General features: G+C 44.4%; 2 protein-coding genes across 2 annotated transcripts in view; both read left to right on the top strand.

The window, feature by feature from the left end:
* LOC132578963 (coagulation factor VIII-like) overlaps positions 1-5,387 on the top strand; it is a 32,929-nt gene extending 27,542 nt beyond the window's left edge. The window contains exons 11-14 of the mRNA XM_060249120.1: positions 355-505; positions 2,828-3,037; positions 3,582-5,249; positions 5,368-5,387. Of these exons, the coding sequence (XP_060105103.1) occupies positions 355-505; positions 2,828-3,037; positions 3,582-5,249; positions 5,368-5,387 (2,049 nt within the window). The remainder of the gene's footprint in view (positions 1-354; positions 506-2,827; positions 3,038-3,581; positions 5,250-5,367) is intronic.
* The window catches only part of LOC132578927 (coagulation factor VIII-like), a 31,042-nt gene continuing 19,092 nt past the window's right edge, over positions 5,177-17,126 (top strand). Inside the window, exons 1-5 of the mRNA XM_060249095.1 lie at positions 5,177-6,393; positions 8,295-8,460; positions 9,780-9,992; positions 12,238-12,466; positions 14,165-14,347. Coding sequence (XP_060105078.1) covers positions 5,396-6,393; positions 8,295-8,460; positions 9,780-9,992; positions 12,238-12,466; positions 14,165-14,347 — 1,789 coding nt within the window. The 5' untranslated portion in view covers positions 5,177-5,395. The remainder of the gene's footprint in view (positions 6,394-8,294; positions 8,461-9,779; positions 9,993-12,237; positions 12,467-14,164; positions 14,348-17,126) is intronic.

The raw sequence follows: 17,126 nt of genomic DNA, 5'->3' as shown, positions 1-17,126 counted from the left end.
TGTACCATCTTGATTCCGTTGGGTGCTTTTCTCTGAGACTGAATGGGCTGCCGGGGGGGGGGGGAGGGATTAGCACTCCATAGATGCCTTTGTATCTGGTGTTTACCAGTGATCCAGGAAAATAACGCTGACCCCCAGCGTAACACTAAGGGGTTCAGCAAAACAAAATGGAGGTTGAAAGTGTGAGGACTTAAAAGGCATGAACCCCAAGGCTACAGCCATGCAAGTAGGGAGTTGGCAACCTGCAAGGTGAGCATTCTTCCGACATACCTCTGTTTCTCAAGGGCCCACAGAAGCTGATCTGTTCCACCAATGATTCAACCTCAAATTCCGTCTTTTGTGGTCTCCCTCCAGATAATGTTAGATGAAGCAAAATTTGTGCTCTTTTCGGTCTTTGATGAAAACCGGAGCTGGTACTTGCGGAAGAATATCAATGAGTTCTGTTCTGATGCTGCCAATGTCAACCCTCAGGATCCAGAATTCTACGCTTCCAACGTCATGCACAGTGAGTGATCCCAAGCAGTGGTGCTTTTTGTGATTTTGGAGTCCTGAGAAAAAGTCAAGAATTTGCCTTCCCACCTGACTCACTCTGGACGAGAATAAAGAGCTCAATTTTCACAATGCATGGCCCTTCAAAAATACACCAGTTTGCATTCTAGCTTCAATTAAACAATTTTATTTGGTAATATATGGTAATTATATCCAATACTAATAAAATATTAACACTTACTACCTTCCCCATGTATTACGCTTTCCCCTCCTCCCCTCCCCCCAAATCTTGACTTCCGCCAGTGCCAATTGCCTAAAATTCTAATATCAAAAGGTATCTTTAACTTTAAAAGAATCATAATAAAAGAAAGAAAATATATATATATCATTTTGCCAAGAAATAAAAAAACACACATTTCTTTCAGTTTGCATTCTAGCTTGACCTTATTTCTCGCCACTGTCACCTCCATCGGCCATCAGGCTCGCACTAGTGGGGGCCTGGGCAATCCCATTGATAAAGCTATCCCATGGTAAGACCAGTGCTGTGTATACAAGCAGAGATATGCAGACGTTCTAAAAAGTGAATGCCTGTTTACTCTTCTTGCCTTCCATCCCATAATGATAAGGCTTGTATTTCCAGATGGACATTTTTTGCAGGGGTAACAAGGGCAGGCCTAGTTACCATTAGACAAGGGAAGATCCATTCTCCCTGACATGTTAATTTTTGATGTACGGGGGGGGCGGGGGGCGTTGTATGGATGAGCGTTGTTTCACATAGGCCCCTACCTGCAATCTGAAATGATGCAGCAATGGGAGCTAAATCTATTTAAAAGGTAAAGGTAGTCCCCTGTGCAAGCACCAGTTGTTTCCAACTCTGGGGTGACGTTGCTTTCACAACGTTTTCACGGCGGACTTTTTTACAGGGTGGTTTGCCATTACCTTCCCAGTCATCTACACTTTCCCCCCAGCAAGCTGGGTACTCATTTTACCGACCTTGGAAGGATGGAAGGCTGAGTCAACCTGGAGCTGGTTATCTGAACCCAGCTTCCACCAGGATCGTACTCGGGTCATGAGCAGAGTTTAGGACTACAGTACTACAGCTTTACCTCTTTGCACCACTGGGCTCTTCTAAATCTATTTAGGAAATTATAAATTTAGGCTTTAGCAAACAAATTCCAGCAAGAGATTTTAGACTGCATATTGTCAATTTAAATTTGTCCCAACTTTAGCTTTTACTCAGTTCCATTTGTCACCCCTGAAATTCAGGCCCCTAGTTTAAAAAAGAACTAATTGATCATAATACCAAAGTCCAAGTCCGCTTGTAAGTCAGGAAGCAACTGAAGCAGAGGGGTCGATAATTGGACAGTAGGGTAACCAAGTGATCAGGGCTGGCTTCAGTTTTTCTGGAGGGTAGGTAATACTGCCCCATCCCAGTATCAGTTAAGGATTGGTGCTGGGGCCTGATATTCCATCAGTCTGGGACCTACAGTAGGCCCTCCTGGTTTCCTAGGGTCCATCTAGGCCAGTCTCAGATATAACTTGGAGACTTTCCTCCAATATAATTTGTAGGGTTGCCAGGATCAATTCAAGAAATATCTGGGGACTTTGGGGGTGGAGCCAGGAGACTTTGGGGTGGATCCAGGAGCACAATTCTGACAAGCATAAATTAACCTCAAAGGGAGTTTTGGTCATCACATTTAAAGGGATACCACACCTTTTAAATGACTTCCCTCCATTGGAAAAAATGGATGGGGCACTTTCTTTTGGGGTTCATAGAATTGGACCCCCTTTTTGAAACTTGGAGAGTATTTTGGGGAGAGGCACTGGATGCTATGCTGAAAATGTGCTACCTCTACCTCAAAAACAGCCCACTCAGAGCCCCAGACACCCACAGATCAATTCTCCATTATACCTTATGGGAATCGGTCTCCATAGGGAATAATGGAGTGCCCAGTAGATATTTCCCTCCTCCCACCGCTTTGTGACGACCCTGAAGCAGCGGGGAGGGCGTCCAAACTGGGGGATTGGGAACCCTAAGAATTTGCCCCAGATGGAGGGAGTGCAGCAGACCTGGGAACTATATAGCCAGCAATGACACGGGATTGGTTTTAGAAACTCAGTGGTTTCCCAGGACCAAGAAGATTTTGGTCTGCAGTATTTGTGTCCCAATTTATCTGTGGTTCCAACCTCTAAACAGTGGTGGCAAAAGAAATAGGGAAGGCGTGTCTGATCCGGAAGGTACTACCCCTTTTTGAAATTCTTGATTTCCTGATCTGAGTCATCATGACCAAATGACTTGAATACTGACACCATTTCTCCCCTCTCTTGGATCTTTCAGGTATCAATGGCTATGTCTTTGATAACCTACATCTGAAGCTTTGCTTAAATCAAGTGGTATATTGGTATGTCCTCAGCGTGGGTGCCCAAACAGAATTCCTGTCTGTTTTCTTCTCTGGCAATATTTTTAAATACAACACAGTATTTGAAGAGACCCTCACACTCTTTCCACACACTGGGGAGACAGTCTTCATGGTCATGGAGAATCCAGGTTAGATTCAGTCGCTGTGGCTTTTTCTAAATAATACTGACATGAAACTTGGTTTCAGCATCATGAACCTTGAAGAGATTTTACTGCATGTACTGCGTGTACTGAGTTTCTCTTAGCAGAAGTACTATGTAATGGAAGCAGGCATATGGGTTCCTCATTAAAGAAATGTTGGTATTCTAATTCCAGCATGAGCCTTTCCCAAGTACCGTATTACCTCTGCCCTTTATAACGAAGACTACTTCCTGACTGTCTAGCAGGAGTAAAAGGATTTACTGTTTGTCTAGCAGAAGTACAACACTAATGCCCTAAGGAGGATTACTTCCTGTTTGTCTAGTAGAGCAAAAGGATGTCCTTATATCAAAAGACTCCTGCCCCTCTTAAACAGTTGTTGATTTTTGGCTATTACAATAGTTACAAATGGGCTGAAACGGGAAAGTTTTTGTTTTTTGCTTTGCACCGGAGTGTGTGTGGCTTCAATGCGCGTAAAATGCACCTGGTATAAGCTTTATTTTTCTTTTTTAATTCTCATTTCTACCTGTGACAGGTATCTGGATGTTGGGATGCTTGAACCCTGAATTTAGAAGAAGAGGAATGAGAGCCAAATTCACCATTTCCAAGTGCACTGAGGACACGAATACCGATGAAGACTATTACAATGAGTATAAAGCCATAGCAGATTATTATGCAACTGAATACAATGAATTACAACCCAGAGGCTTCTCCAAGAAAAAAAGACGGCCAAAGCCATGCATAAAGAAGCGTCAGGACAACACCTCTTCTTCAGAAAATGAAATGCAGAAGACCATTGACAACAGGCCTCCATGCATTCAAGAACCCTCCCAGCTAATCGTGTCAAACAGCATAGAAAATTCTCTCAGCCCATTACTGGCTCTAGAAGAACCTCTGTCTTTAGATGACGTTTATTCAACTCCTCCCCAAAAGCCCCTCTTTAAGAACTTGCCCGGTGATACTTTCCCGACAGATGGACCATCAGCCATGCCTGGACAACCTTTCCAAGGTGCTTCTCTTTCAGGTAGCTCACCTGTTGTACATGAAGAGGCGCGTAATAACGAGAGCTCAATAGAGACTGCAGTTACTCTGAATACTGAGCTTGCTGTCCTCAAAACAAACAAGCCAACTCAAGAAATTGTAATAGATCAAGCGCAACAGGAAAAAAAAAAGAATATCCTTTCTCTGGAAAAGATGGAGGGATCCTTTGAAGTCCATGTTACAACTGCTTATCCAAAGGAGTTGGTTGATGGGAGAGACTTTGCAGAAAACTTGAACGCAGAAAAATCCTCTCTTAAAATTGACAATAATTTGTCAGTTCTACATACAGTGCATCTGGACTCCGGGTTCTCTGAAAAAGCATTGCTAGAAGAACTAGGCACCAGTCAAGAATGGAATAGTACGACACTGACACCAGACGCTATGGCAGTGCCAGGAATTATGCCATTTATGGACGGCAGCATTTTTTTGAACATGAGTGGAACTTCATCATCGTTGGAGGACTCGCTGGACAAGGCAATTATTCATGACAGGTCAATGGAGAATCAAAACACAAATTCGTCAGCATTAAAAAATAGCCCTGGAGCTGAAGACCTTGCATTGCAGAGCTACAACACAACCTCTCATGCTTCAAGTAGCTACTCTTCTCATAAGGCAACTCCCCAAGAAAATGTACCATTTGTAACCAGAGAAGCATTACAAACAGAAAAGACGGTCACTGCATCACAAGTAGAAGCATCCTTTACAATTATGGGAAATCAAGGGACTTCTGCACCTCTAAAAGAAGGCTTCCTTCTTGTCAACGGTGTTGCTCACACAGTCTCTCATGACCAAGACAGTAACTTAAGACCTCTAAGAAAGGGGTTTCAGACTCAGGAGACAGAAACAATTGCACAACTCAGACTGGACACGGTCACTAGAAGCCCCACTGTTTTGAATGAACATGGTTCCTTGTTTGCACAGAATGATGTGATAGCAAATTCAGATAGCTCAATTGACAACCCAAAAGCTACGAACAGGGTTGTATACACTAGTGATATTCTGGACAGTAATGATATTTCATCTGTGTATCCGTTCCATGCTGCCCAAGAAACTGATGACTTAATGCTCAAAGAAAGTTTTCCAAAAGCTGTACACAACAGGAAGAATATTCCAACTTCCCATGAAATACTGGATATATCTGGGGAACAGAATCTTGTACAAGGTAGTCTTATAGAAGATACCACCATAAACCTTCCTAAAGTTAACTTATCAGAAAATAATGACATTTTTCATTATAGGGGTTTGCCTCCATCTCAACAAGTTCTTTTGGAAAATTATAGAAACTCTAAAGAGCTTGTAAAGCTCAAGATGGCATCCAACCTAGCGAAGAGGTCCCTGAAATTACGTCGAGCCACATCAGAAGAGACACATGGTGTTGCTGCACAGGGAACAAATGATTTGGGTAAAATGGAAGGAAGGGCTCAGGCTTTGCTCAGTGGTTCTTACTTCAAGCTAAGCAATAAGTCCAAGACTGTTCTACCAAGGACACCTTTGAGAGATGAGACTGCAGGAAGTCATGGAGCAACCAGCTCTGTCAGGACAACATCATTGTCATCTCCTTTATCAAACTCAATCCAGTACAGTCCAGCTCCACAACACTTGAGCAGCCCCAATTCTCAAGCAGAGAGAGTAGAGTTTGTCACTCAAAATGGCAGCACTCGGAGGGTAGACACCATCACAATCTCTAGTTATTCCAGAGCAAAAACAGGCCTTGGCGAAAATGATGCAGAAACCAAAGTTGGACCTACTCTCTCTACCTTTGTGGGAGGATGGACCACAAATGCCAGCTCTTTTCCACAGAAGACCGGCAGGCAGATAAATGAGACTGCAGTTCCTGAAACACTAGAAGCTCCAATTATGAGGCATGCTGATCCAAAAACTGATTCACAGTTGCATCTGAGGGTATCTAGCATCAATCAAGAGGCAATGAATAGTGAAAGTAACATTGTTTCCTCAGATGGTACAATACAAACATTTAAATGGAAAGAAAAGGCGGAAGCAGCAGGAAACCCAATGCAGAAGTTCCTCAGAGGTGAAAGCAGGGTCCCAGGCCTTGCTCATCTGCAGGCCTCTACGAAATCCTCATGCCTTGACAAATCTAAGGTCACAGACTCCTTGAGGCCACTGAAGAAGACCTCAGACTATGATGACTACAGTGTTGAGGAGAGTCAGGAATTTGATATCTATGGGGAAGTTGATCAGAATCCACGTACTTTTTCTGGGAAAGTCCGACAATATTACATTGCTGCTGAGGAGGTGATGTGGGATTACGGGAGCCAGATTTCCTCTCCATATTTAAGAGACAAGTAAGTTATACCTGTCACTAGCCATGAGGACAGCTGGCAAATTCAACCACTTTTTAGACTGAGGGATGTACTTGAAAAGAGTACTGAGATCTTGCTCCAAATTGTTCTATAAGGTCAAATGGCACTTGGTAGGGGAGGTAGGAATGGGCTTGTTCAACACTATCTTGAGACTTTCCAGGACATCCATTCCTCACAATTCTATTTAGTACTATGGGGGCGTTCAAAGCATTTCTTATCCATTATCTCAGCACTTAACTAGAGAAGATGCCAAGAGATCCATGAATGGACCTTCCAACTTATTTTTCATCAAGGGCAGCCATGCACAACTGTAGTTTGGATTGGGACTATGGCAAGGCCCTGGTCCACAGTTTGCCAAGAGAATATGAGGCATGCTCCTTAGGTTATTAGCCCTGAAAAAGAAAAAAAAAATGACAAAGAGAGGTTGCCTGTCTTTTAAAAATATTTCCAGGGTTATTCAGCCCACAGGTGAAGGGTGACAACTTGGCAACATTGTGCAGGAATGGAAGTATTTCCCTCCTGCACCTTGTGCCTCAGCCCAGATTGAAATCTAGGGCCTACATAGCAGTTATTTGACTTTTTAAAATGGTGAAAAGAGATAGTTATAGATTTTCCAGTATCTTGTTGGACACCTAGAAATTCTAACAATATCCCTGAAAGATACATCAACATTAATACTCCCCAGTTGCAGATGGCGGGCTAAGGGATAGTGCCTTGAATAAGTTCATGGGTGGGTGAACCCACCCAGTAGATTAATGGCTGGGGTGACATTGAACCAGGGAGTTTCCACCTGACTCAGCTAACAGGGTCAACCACGAACAGTGTCAACCACTTTGGAGACAGATGAATGTAGGCAGATGTGTAAAATGGTGGCTCTTTTGTTGGATATCAGCAGGGCTGGCCCTAGACTGTCTGGCACCCTAGGCAAGCCTAACTTCTGCTGCCTCCCCACCCTGCACTGGCACCCGTTTTTTTTTTTTTGGCCACATTGTGTTGGACCGGATGGGCCACTGGCCTGATCCAACATGGCTTCTCTAATGTTCTTATGTTCACTAATAATGTCACCAAGTCACAATTTGGTGCCCCCAGAAGGCTGGTGCCCTAGGCAATTGCCTAGTTTGCCTAGTGACAGGGCCAGCCCTGGATATCAGCACAGTGCTACAGTGTTTATGCATGTACCATGGGCACATTTTTAAAATGATGTGGCTGGATGGTTTATCTTGGTGAGCAGGTGAAAGTTAGCACTGATGACTCAGCAGGTACTGCTAGGCTCCACGCCCATGAGTGGCTGTAGCCCTGAGCAGGGGTCAGCTTAGCATTGCCAGGGCAGCTTGGTTAGGGTACCAATAAAGTGATGTCTCAAGAGATGGGCCTTTAAAGCACTAACAACAAAGTAGGGAGCCAGGTTTCAAACAGTGAAGCTGAGCGGAGGTTGAAGAGTGAAACAACCTCTCCCTTTTCTGTACAAACTGGAGGCAAATTGAGGTTGCACAAATCTGCAGTTTACAATTTTATCCAGGGCTTTTTTTGTAGAAAAAGCCCAGCAGGATCTCATTTGCATATCAGGCCACACCCCCTGACACCAAGCCAGCCAGAACTGTGTTCCTGTGCGTTCCTACTTAAAAAAAAAAAAAAAAAGCCCTGGTTTTATCTACAGACCAAGATAGTGATCTTCATCTCATATGTTTAGTACCTATGTTTCACCAGATCCTCTGCATCCCAAATCGTGAAACTCAGGGGGCAAGGCCTTATGATCTCATACTTTCACAATACAGCCCACTTATTTCCAATTAAGGGTAACTGGCTTATTGTAACCATTTGTATCGTGAATTCCTGATCTTACTCAAGGCTGTGCCGCAATTATATCTCTCGGTTTCTTGCAGGAGTCCAAACAGCAGCTCAAAGAAGCCCTTCAGGCTGTACAAGAAAGTGGTTTTCCGCGAGTATCTGGATAGCTCTTTCACTCAGCAGCTGGACCGTGGAGAGTTAGATGAGCACTTGGGCATCCTAGGGCCATACATTCGGGCCCAAGTTGATGATGTTATTGTGGTGAGACAGAGAGGATTTTTTCAAAAGCATCTTGCCATTTTAAATCACTGTTACTTTTATTTGCTTGAAAAATGTCTTTGCTGCCATCTCTTAGTTGTAAAACTCCTGATACAGCTACCATTTAATTATTAACAAAACTGAACAACTTTATTGGAAAAAATAAGAATACTGATCAATCAATAGTAGCCAGTGTAAAAGAACTGCCAAAACCAGATCTAAATAAGTCTTCCCTATCCTAGAATAACTTCAGAAACCATTTTCCCTACCAGGAAAAATTATTAAGCACCTCCAACATTTTATAATAGCTAGAGTAGGGATGGCCAAACTGCAGCTTGGGAGCCATATGTGGCTTTTTCACACATATTGCGTGGCTCTGAAGTCCCCACTGCCCTGTGAGCTGGTTTGGAGAAGGCATTTGTCTCTTTAAATCACTTTTCCAAGCCAAGCCAGCCAGAGGCTCGGGGAATGCATTTAAAGTTAAAGTTGCTTTCTTTCCCTCCATCTCCTCTTTCCCGTCTGTCTTCCTTCCTTCCTTCCTTCCTTGTGGCTCTCAAACATCTGACATTCATGTCTTGTGGCTCTCAAACATCTGATGTTTATTCTATTTGGCCACCCCTGAACTAGAGCATTGGACTAGGATCAGGGACCCCTAGTTTGAATGTCATGGTAGCTCATTGGGTGAATCTGGGCCAGTCATTTGCTCCCAGTCTAACCCACCTCATAGAGCATTGTTGTGAGGATAACATGGAGGAGAGAAGAATTATGTTGTAAGCCACTTTGGGTTCTCGTTGGGAAGAAAAGGAGGGTGTAACTGTTGGAAGGACAGAGTTTGAGAAGGGGAAGGAGCTTAGGGGAGAGGTGACAGCGTACAGGTTACCTTATGACTCTGCAATTTTTTCCAGAAAAATGGACCTCTAGTCTGGAGGTCAGTAGTAATTCTGGAAGATTTCCATGCCTCACCTGGAATTCAGCAACCTTACCATGTACAGTAGATTAAAGATGCCTTCTGCTTGAGGTATATTGAAGGAGACTCAAATCGGAAGAGAGAGCACCAGCAACACAGGCTATAATTGGTGAAGGGTTAAGTTCCAAAAATAACTATCCTGGATTGTTTCACTGCCCAAACAACCTAAATATCACTCCAGTGGTACAGCCTCTCAGTAGTGAATGGCTGGGCTGTTCCTAATCTTCCAAGATGAACAGTGGAAGCCCCGGGAACAGCAGGAGGATCGTCTCAAGGCCTCTTTGCTTTGTGTGCACCTTATTCCCCGCCCTAAGTGACAATTCTCCTCCTCGTGCATCTTTGTCCCCTTGCCCAGGTGACTTTTAAGAACTTGGCTTCCCGACCTTACACATTCCATTCCAACCTGCTACCCTATGAGGGAAAAAGAGAGCAAGAGGAACAGCTCCGCCCAGAGGAGGTACAGCCCAACCAAGTCCGCGAATACACGTTGAAAGTCCTGCGAGAAATGGCTCCCACAGCTGAAGAGTTTGAGTGCAAGGCATGGTTGTATTTCTCCAGTATTAACCTGGTAGGTATAAAGGTCCATGGCTGTTGCCCGTAACCCACTTTAAACAAGCAGCAGAATCAGGTGGTACAATCCTTTCCTTACCACTGCAGGTACATGGGTACATGTAAGTACTCCCCCCCACAGGGCTGGCCCTGCCACTAGGTGAACTAGGAAACTGCCTAGGGTGCCGACCTTCTGGGGGCACCGAATTGGACTCCTCCCATGTGACTCGGTGATGTTATCAGTGCGAGGGGGAGGGCGCCAGAAGTTAGCCTTGCCTAGGGGGCCAGACAGTCTAGGGCCAGCCCTGCCCCCATGGCACATTGTGTAAATAAATGCAAGCATTTTTGAATAATTGTTTAGTATTTATATGTTATATCCATTTTCCTTTAACACTGGGGCCATTAATTTGGATCCATTTAACCGTTTAGGTTCCTAATTAATCAAGTCCACCCCCCCCCCCCCTTTTTTTTTGTTCTAGCAACCCTAACGGTACAGTTCCCTTCACACTGAAATCTGGCATGTCAGTGGAAAGGCTTCAGCCCAGCCGCCTCCCTGACATGTGATTTTTCCTTGTGCCCGAAGGTTCCTTTTTTAATTAGGAAACATGCCACTGTCCTCGAAGAGCCTGAGATGATAAAGTTCAAGGGACGCTATTAGGGATGCCAGTCCCCAGGTGGGATTTGGGGATCTTCTGGAATTACAGCTCATCTCCAGACTATGGAAACCAGTTCCCCTGGAGAAAAATGGATGCTTTGGAGGGTGGACTCTGTGGCATTGCACACTTCTGGGGTCCCTGTTCTTCCCAGGCCCCACATACAAATATCCAGGAATTTGCCAACCTGTCAGTGTTGGCCCTGTCACTAGGCAAACTAAGCAATTGCCTTCTGGGAGACGAATTGGGAGACTCCCATGTGACTTGGTGACATTATCAGTGCAGAGGGGGCACCAGAGGTTCGCCAACCACTGGTCCGTGGCCTAGTGCTGGACAGTGGCCTGATTCAACATGGCTTCTCTTATGTTCTTAAGGGGCAGCTCTGTTGTGACCTTAGCCTACCCCTCATTTATAGACTCTTTAAATTGGAGGGGGAGGCAGAAATAGTCCTAGTCTCCTCCCATTTAAAAACCCCCATGGGGGGTAGGGATGTGGAGTATGGGGAGATGCTGGGGTGGCAAAACTCCCAGCGCCAGCCCCTTCCCCCCCCAGTCCGTGGAAAAATTGTCTTCCACAAAACCAGTCCCTGGTGCCCAAAAGGTTGGGGGCCACTGGTCTAGGGCCAGTCCTGCAACCTGGATCAGCCACTGTACCCCCCGTCCCTTGGTGGTGGCTAGGGGAGACCTGGCAACCTTAGTGGCCACCTATATAAACTGGGCCTGAATCAGGCCATTTCACAGGCTTCAGAGGGGCAGCAGGCTCTCAATAGCACAATAGGCACCTTGAGCATACAAAGCTGCCACAAAGCTTTTAGCTTAGCACTGCCCGCTCTGACTAGTACCTGCTCTCCAAGGTCTTAGATAAAGTAAACAGGAGCCTAGCAGTACCATTTCATTCCAGTGGTCTAGAGCCCCAGTTCTTCAGATGGTACAGGTGGGTTCTCACTTTGCATTAATTTTGTGCAGACAGTTTGCAAACAAACAGCAGTACCCAAGGAGTCATGGAATGCAGGAAGTCGAGAGCAGAATCTAATGATGTAACATTCATATCTTATCAATAAAAAATACAGAGGCCATCTACTAGTTATGATAAAGGGTAGGAGTCACCAGTTTTTTTAAGGTAGTCCCGCTAATAGTGAGATAAACATCCTGAATCCCGATTTTACCTGGGGGATGGCAGCGTCAAACCTTTCAATAAATACCAGTTCTGCCATTTCACACTGAAGATTCCCACTGAAGTTCTTTTGCTGAAAGATGTTAATTAGTTAGTTTGCTGAAGGATGGCAACTTTTAGATCAGAAACAGAGTGTCCAGGGAGACTGAAATGTTCTCCCACTAATTTCTGAAAATACTGTAATTTTTAATGTCAGATTTGTAGAGGTTTGCAGATTTGTCTTTCCCAATGTCTCCTGCCTCAGAATCTTTTGCTAGAGATGCCAGGATTTGAGCCTGTGTACAAAGCCAGTTCTCTTCCAGGAAACCACAGCCCCTTACAGAAATGTCCTTGCTCACAAAGGATATAATGCAAAACCAGCTAAGTGATAAATAAATATGCATAAGGAACCCAGGAACACCACCTCCCTTCTGACTGAGCTTGTCTCTCCTTGTCCAGGAGAAAGACTTGCACTCGGGTCTTATTGGGCCTCTGATTATTTGCCAGCCTGGAGTCCTAAGCACTGTGCATGGAAGGCAACTGTCCATCCAGGAATTCTCTCTGCTCTTCACCATCTTTGATGAGACAAAGAGCTGGTATTTTGCTGAGAATCTCGAGAGGAACTGTCCGTCCCCTTGCCACATGCAGATGGACAATCCTGTCTTTAAAATGAGCAATTCTTTCTACGGTAAGAATTTCTTTCCACCTTTAATTTTGCAGTCCTTTTTTCCCCACTTCCAAATGGTTCTCCTATTGGAGTGTTCCACTTCTCTCCTGAGAAGGGTTATGTCCTGATAGCTCTGTTCTGGGATGACAGCATCTCCTAACAATTACCTCCCACTTTGCATTCCAAACCCCACCAGCTATATGTGGCTCTGCTTACTGTTCCTCACTCCTCATCTGAAGAAGTGTGCATGCACACGAAAGCTTACGTTCTGAACAAAACTAAGTTGGTCTTAAAGATGCAATCGACTCCTATTTTGTTCTACTACTTCAGACCAACACGGCTGCCTACTTGGATCTAGTTACCTCCCAGTCACTGTTAAAGGGTATTAACATTCAAGTTTCCCATCGTGTGCAACTTTAAGCAAATCCATTCATCCGTCTTAATCAACCCATGCACAGTATTCAGGAAAGCAGTTTCACAAAAATGCTGCTGTTGTGCCTCTGCCCTTAGCCACTGGAGCAGCTCCCAGCACGGCTTGTTCTAGTTATTTATTTGTTTGTTTTCTGGATTTATAGTCCGCCCTTTTCCATAATGGGCTCAGGGCAGATTACAGTATAATAGAACAATTAAAAAATCCAGCAATAAAACAGTTAAAACAATTAAAACCAATACACAAAAACAGCGTGGATGGGGTAAGCACATTTTATGAATTAGGACATAGATGTCATAGGTGTCCTAGATGTAGAAAATGCTGGCCTGATCTCTAGCAATCAGGATGGTATCTCAGTGCAAGGAGGCCAATAAATGATAACAATCAATGAAATGAGGACGATGCAATCCTGAACAGAGTTGTGCCCCTTTGTTTAGAAGGGTGTAACTCATTTTAGGATTGCACTGTGAATCTCTGTGACGCTACCTCTGCTCTTCCTACGAGTTTGCAGTCTTACACTTTCCATCGTACTCAATGTCTTCTCTCCCTTGTCCCCCTTGTACTTTGCACTAGACCTTTAGTCCTGGTTTAGCCCTGTCCCCAGACTGACATCCTACACTAGAATCAGAGAATCAGAGAAACCAGACTCTATGATTCTACGATTTTAGTGTAGAATGTCAGCCTGGGGACAGGGCTAAACCAGGATTAAAGGTCTAGTGCGAAATTGGTATGTACAGCTTGTAAAAAGGTTCTAGAGAGCCTTGAAAGCAATGAAAGCTTGCTCACAGCTTTGTGATGCTTTGTCCTGCTAGAGATACAGCCCCTACTTCTGTGTTTGGATTTCAGCTCCCCCAAACCGATGTACAGTAAAAAGTAAACAATTTACAATTAAAACAATTTGAAGCAAAGCCAGAACAAATTTAAAAACCTGAGACACAAAATCTAATCAAGTGGCAGCAACAGCAAGCCAAACAAGAATTAAAACAGCAAAAAGACAGCAGGAATAACTTGGAAATTCTTGTGCTGCTACTGGAAAAAAAAGTAGACCGTGCTTGCTGAACCCCAAAGGAAGAGAGTTCTAAGAGGGGCCACCACAATGAAGGCAGTCGAGCATCATCATTGATGGGACCTCAACTGGACTTTGTTAGCAGACCTTAATGTTAGGGGGGGTGGGGAGGTGTTTAGACAGCCACATCAGAGTACATTAATGAAATGCAAACCAAAGCAATTCAGCATAGCAGTGTCTTTTCTGTATTCTGGGTTTTTCTTTTTCCTTTCCTCCCCTCTAGCTATCAATGGCTACGTGAGAGACACACTGCCAGGACTGGTGATGGGTCAGCACCAGAGGGTCAGGTGGCACCTCATGAACGTGGGTGGGATTGAGGACATCCATTCAGTCCACTTCCACGGGCAGGTCTTCACTGTCAGAATGGACAAGGAGTACCGCCAAGGAGTCTACAACCTCTATCCTGGTAAGGCAGGAAAAGGATGGCTGCACACTCCCCTTGCTGCTAGTCCTTTGCTGTCTTTGAACTACAACGACATACAACTGTCTTTCCTGACACCTGGAACTCTTGTTTCACTGAGATGCTGGGGACTGAAACTGAGCTCTTGTGCATGCAAAGCATGTGCGGTACCACTAAACCACAACACATAAAGAGGTCTAGTAGAAGCAGGGCTTTTTTTGAGCAGGAATGCACAGGAATGCAGTTCCAGCTGGCTTGGTGTCAGGGGGTGTGGCCTAATATGCAAATGAGTTCCCGCTGGGCTTTTTCTATGGAAAAAGCCCTGTGTGAAACAAGGGTGATGTCAGGGTGTGTGGCCTAATATGCAAATTAGTTCCTGCTAGTTTTTTTTCCTACAAAAAAAGCCCTAAGTAGAAGCCATCCAAACTCAGCTTAACTTGATTCAGGTGCTTACCAGGACATGTCTAACTATAACTACCTGAAAACACAAGGGGTGATCTCAGTTTATAAATGCATAAGAAGCCACTCCAGGAGAGCTAGGAAGCCAGAGCAGAACACATAAATGCAATATAGATCCCAGGAACCCAATAAACCAGTGTCTTTCCCTACCACAGATATGACTTCTGATGACCCAGTCCTGCCTATAAGAGCAATGCATTGTGACCACATCAGACATTTATCACATTTGCTCAAAAGGAAGATGACCCTGGATGTAAAAGTGTTGTACACACACACACCCAGCACTTTCGACTGGACATAACCATAACTTGTATGTTAATGTGAGATGAACACCTCTCTTTTTTGATGGGGGAAAAACTAGTCTTGCATTTGAGTAACTACTGAATATAGCAAGGATTGATGATACAACTCCTTGTTTTACCTAAATGCTCAGTGCATGTCCCATGTACTTTTATCTCAGTAATTTGTAAAACAATCCTGTAAGGTGGGCTGGTCTTGAGAGAGATGCATTTGTTTCCTAAGAAATGAAGCCCCTGAAAAAGCCCCATTCAGTCTATTTATTGCAGTAACAAAAACAAATATGAACAAGTGGACAAACTGCATTCACTTCTGTCCCTTCCCTAGCTGTGTAGTTAAGAGGGTTCTAGCACATCAGAGGCAGGAAGAGAAAGAGAAACGGAAAGCAAAACTGACATCTCTCCTTTCCTGCTGAAATGAATGTAATAACGAAAGCAAATTATAATTAACATGAACGATGGTTTTGACACAAAAATGAAAATGGAAATAAAGTACACAGCTCTGCTATTATTTTTCATATTACAAATGGCAGGCAAAGAGAACAGGGATTTCCCTAAAGCCACCTCCATTGCTGATGAGAGAAAAGAACCAAGCCCATTATATCTTCTTCTCCCAGACCCCATGCCTGGCCTCAGTGCTAGAACTTATAAAATGACAATCAAGATAAGGAAATCAAGGCTACTAAGAACCAACATGCCCCCTCCCCCATTCTCTCTGGGCCCTTACATGAACCACCCACATCCAATCCAAACATAATATGAAAACGAATCACATGATTTGCCTGGCTTTATGGGACTCTGGGTGAATTTTGTGCTCCAGGAATTTTGTATTCCAATCCCCTTCCTATACAACCTATACCCAGTCTCTCTTCTCTTTAATGCTGCAGGTGCTTTTGCAACCGTGGAAATGCGCCCATCGCACACTGGGATTTGGCGTGTGGAATGTGAGGTCGGTGAGCATGAGCAGGCTGGGATGAGCGCCCTCTTCTTGGTGTACGACCAGAGTGAGTAGCTCAGCGTGTCAGTCTTCAAAGGCTGACACCTTTTCCCCAGGAGAGGCTCCATGCAACTTTAACAGCAGCATTGCTGGCTGAAAGCAATGGCCAGAGTTTCTCCTTTTGTGAGACTTCAGATAGCCCCAGCAAGCCCGATCTCATCAGATCTCAGAAGCTAAGCAGGATCAATGCTGGTAAGTACTTGAATGGGAGACCTTCTTGGAATGTCAGAAGTCGGGAAGCAGGGGCAGGTTTTATTGAGCCACCTCTCTGAATATCCTCCAGGCCCCCAGTAGAGGTCAGTCACCAGAGATCACCAGGACTTCCAGGTGTACATACACAAAATACATTTATGTCAAAAATGCAACTAACAGATGCAGAGCCTCAATCCATTAAAAGGTGATAATCAGACTATGATGTACTCCATATGAAATGTTCTGGAGATTGTGCTAGCTTTCTTTGGATGAGAGAGCAATGGGAACTTAGGGCCTGTTTCCAGAAGATGGAGATCACAGGCTCGAACCTAAGCTGGGCCGGCCCTGGTTAGCACTTGGATGGGAGACTACCAAGGAAGCACAGGGTCATGACACAGTGGCAGGCAGTGGTCAACCGCTTCTTAATGTCTGTTCCCTTGAAAACTCTATGAGGTCACTATAAATCCTCTTTAACTTGACAGCACTTTCTACCTTGACAGGCTGGAAAACTGGGCTAAAATCAATAAAATGAATTTTAACGGGATAAATGTAAAGTTCTGCATTTAGGTAGGAAAAATCCAATGCATGGTAGGATGGGGGAGACTTGTCTTAGCATATGTGCGAAAAGGATCTAGGGGTCTTAGTGAATCATACGCTGAACATGAGTCAACAGTGTGATGCGGTTGCTAAAAACGCAAATGCAATTTTGGGCTGTATCAACAGAAGTATAGTGTCCGGATCACATGATGAGATGGTATCACTTTACTCTGCTCTGGTAAGACCTCACCTGGAGTATTGTGTTGTTTGGGGCACCACATTTTAAGAAGGTTATAGATAAACT

This window comes from Heteronotia binoei, chromosome 11 (assembly GCF_032191835.1).
Source record: "Heteronotia binoei isolate CCM8104 ecotype False Entrance Well chromosome 11, APGP_CSIRO_Hbin_v1, whole genome shotgun sequence".
Taxonomy (NCBI): Eukaryota; Metazoa; Chordata; class Lepidosauria; order Squamata; family Gekkonidae; genus Heteronotia; species Heteronotia binoei.
This window is presented reverse-complemented; position numbering and strand designations above follow the sequence as displayed.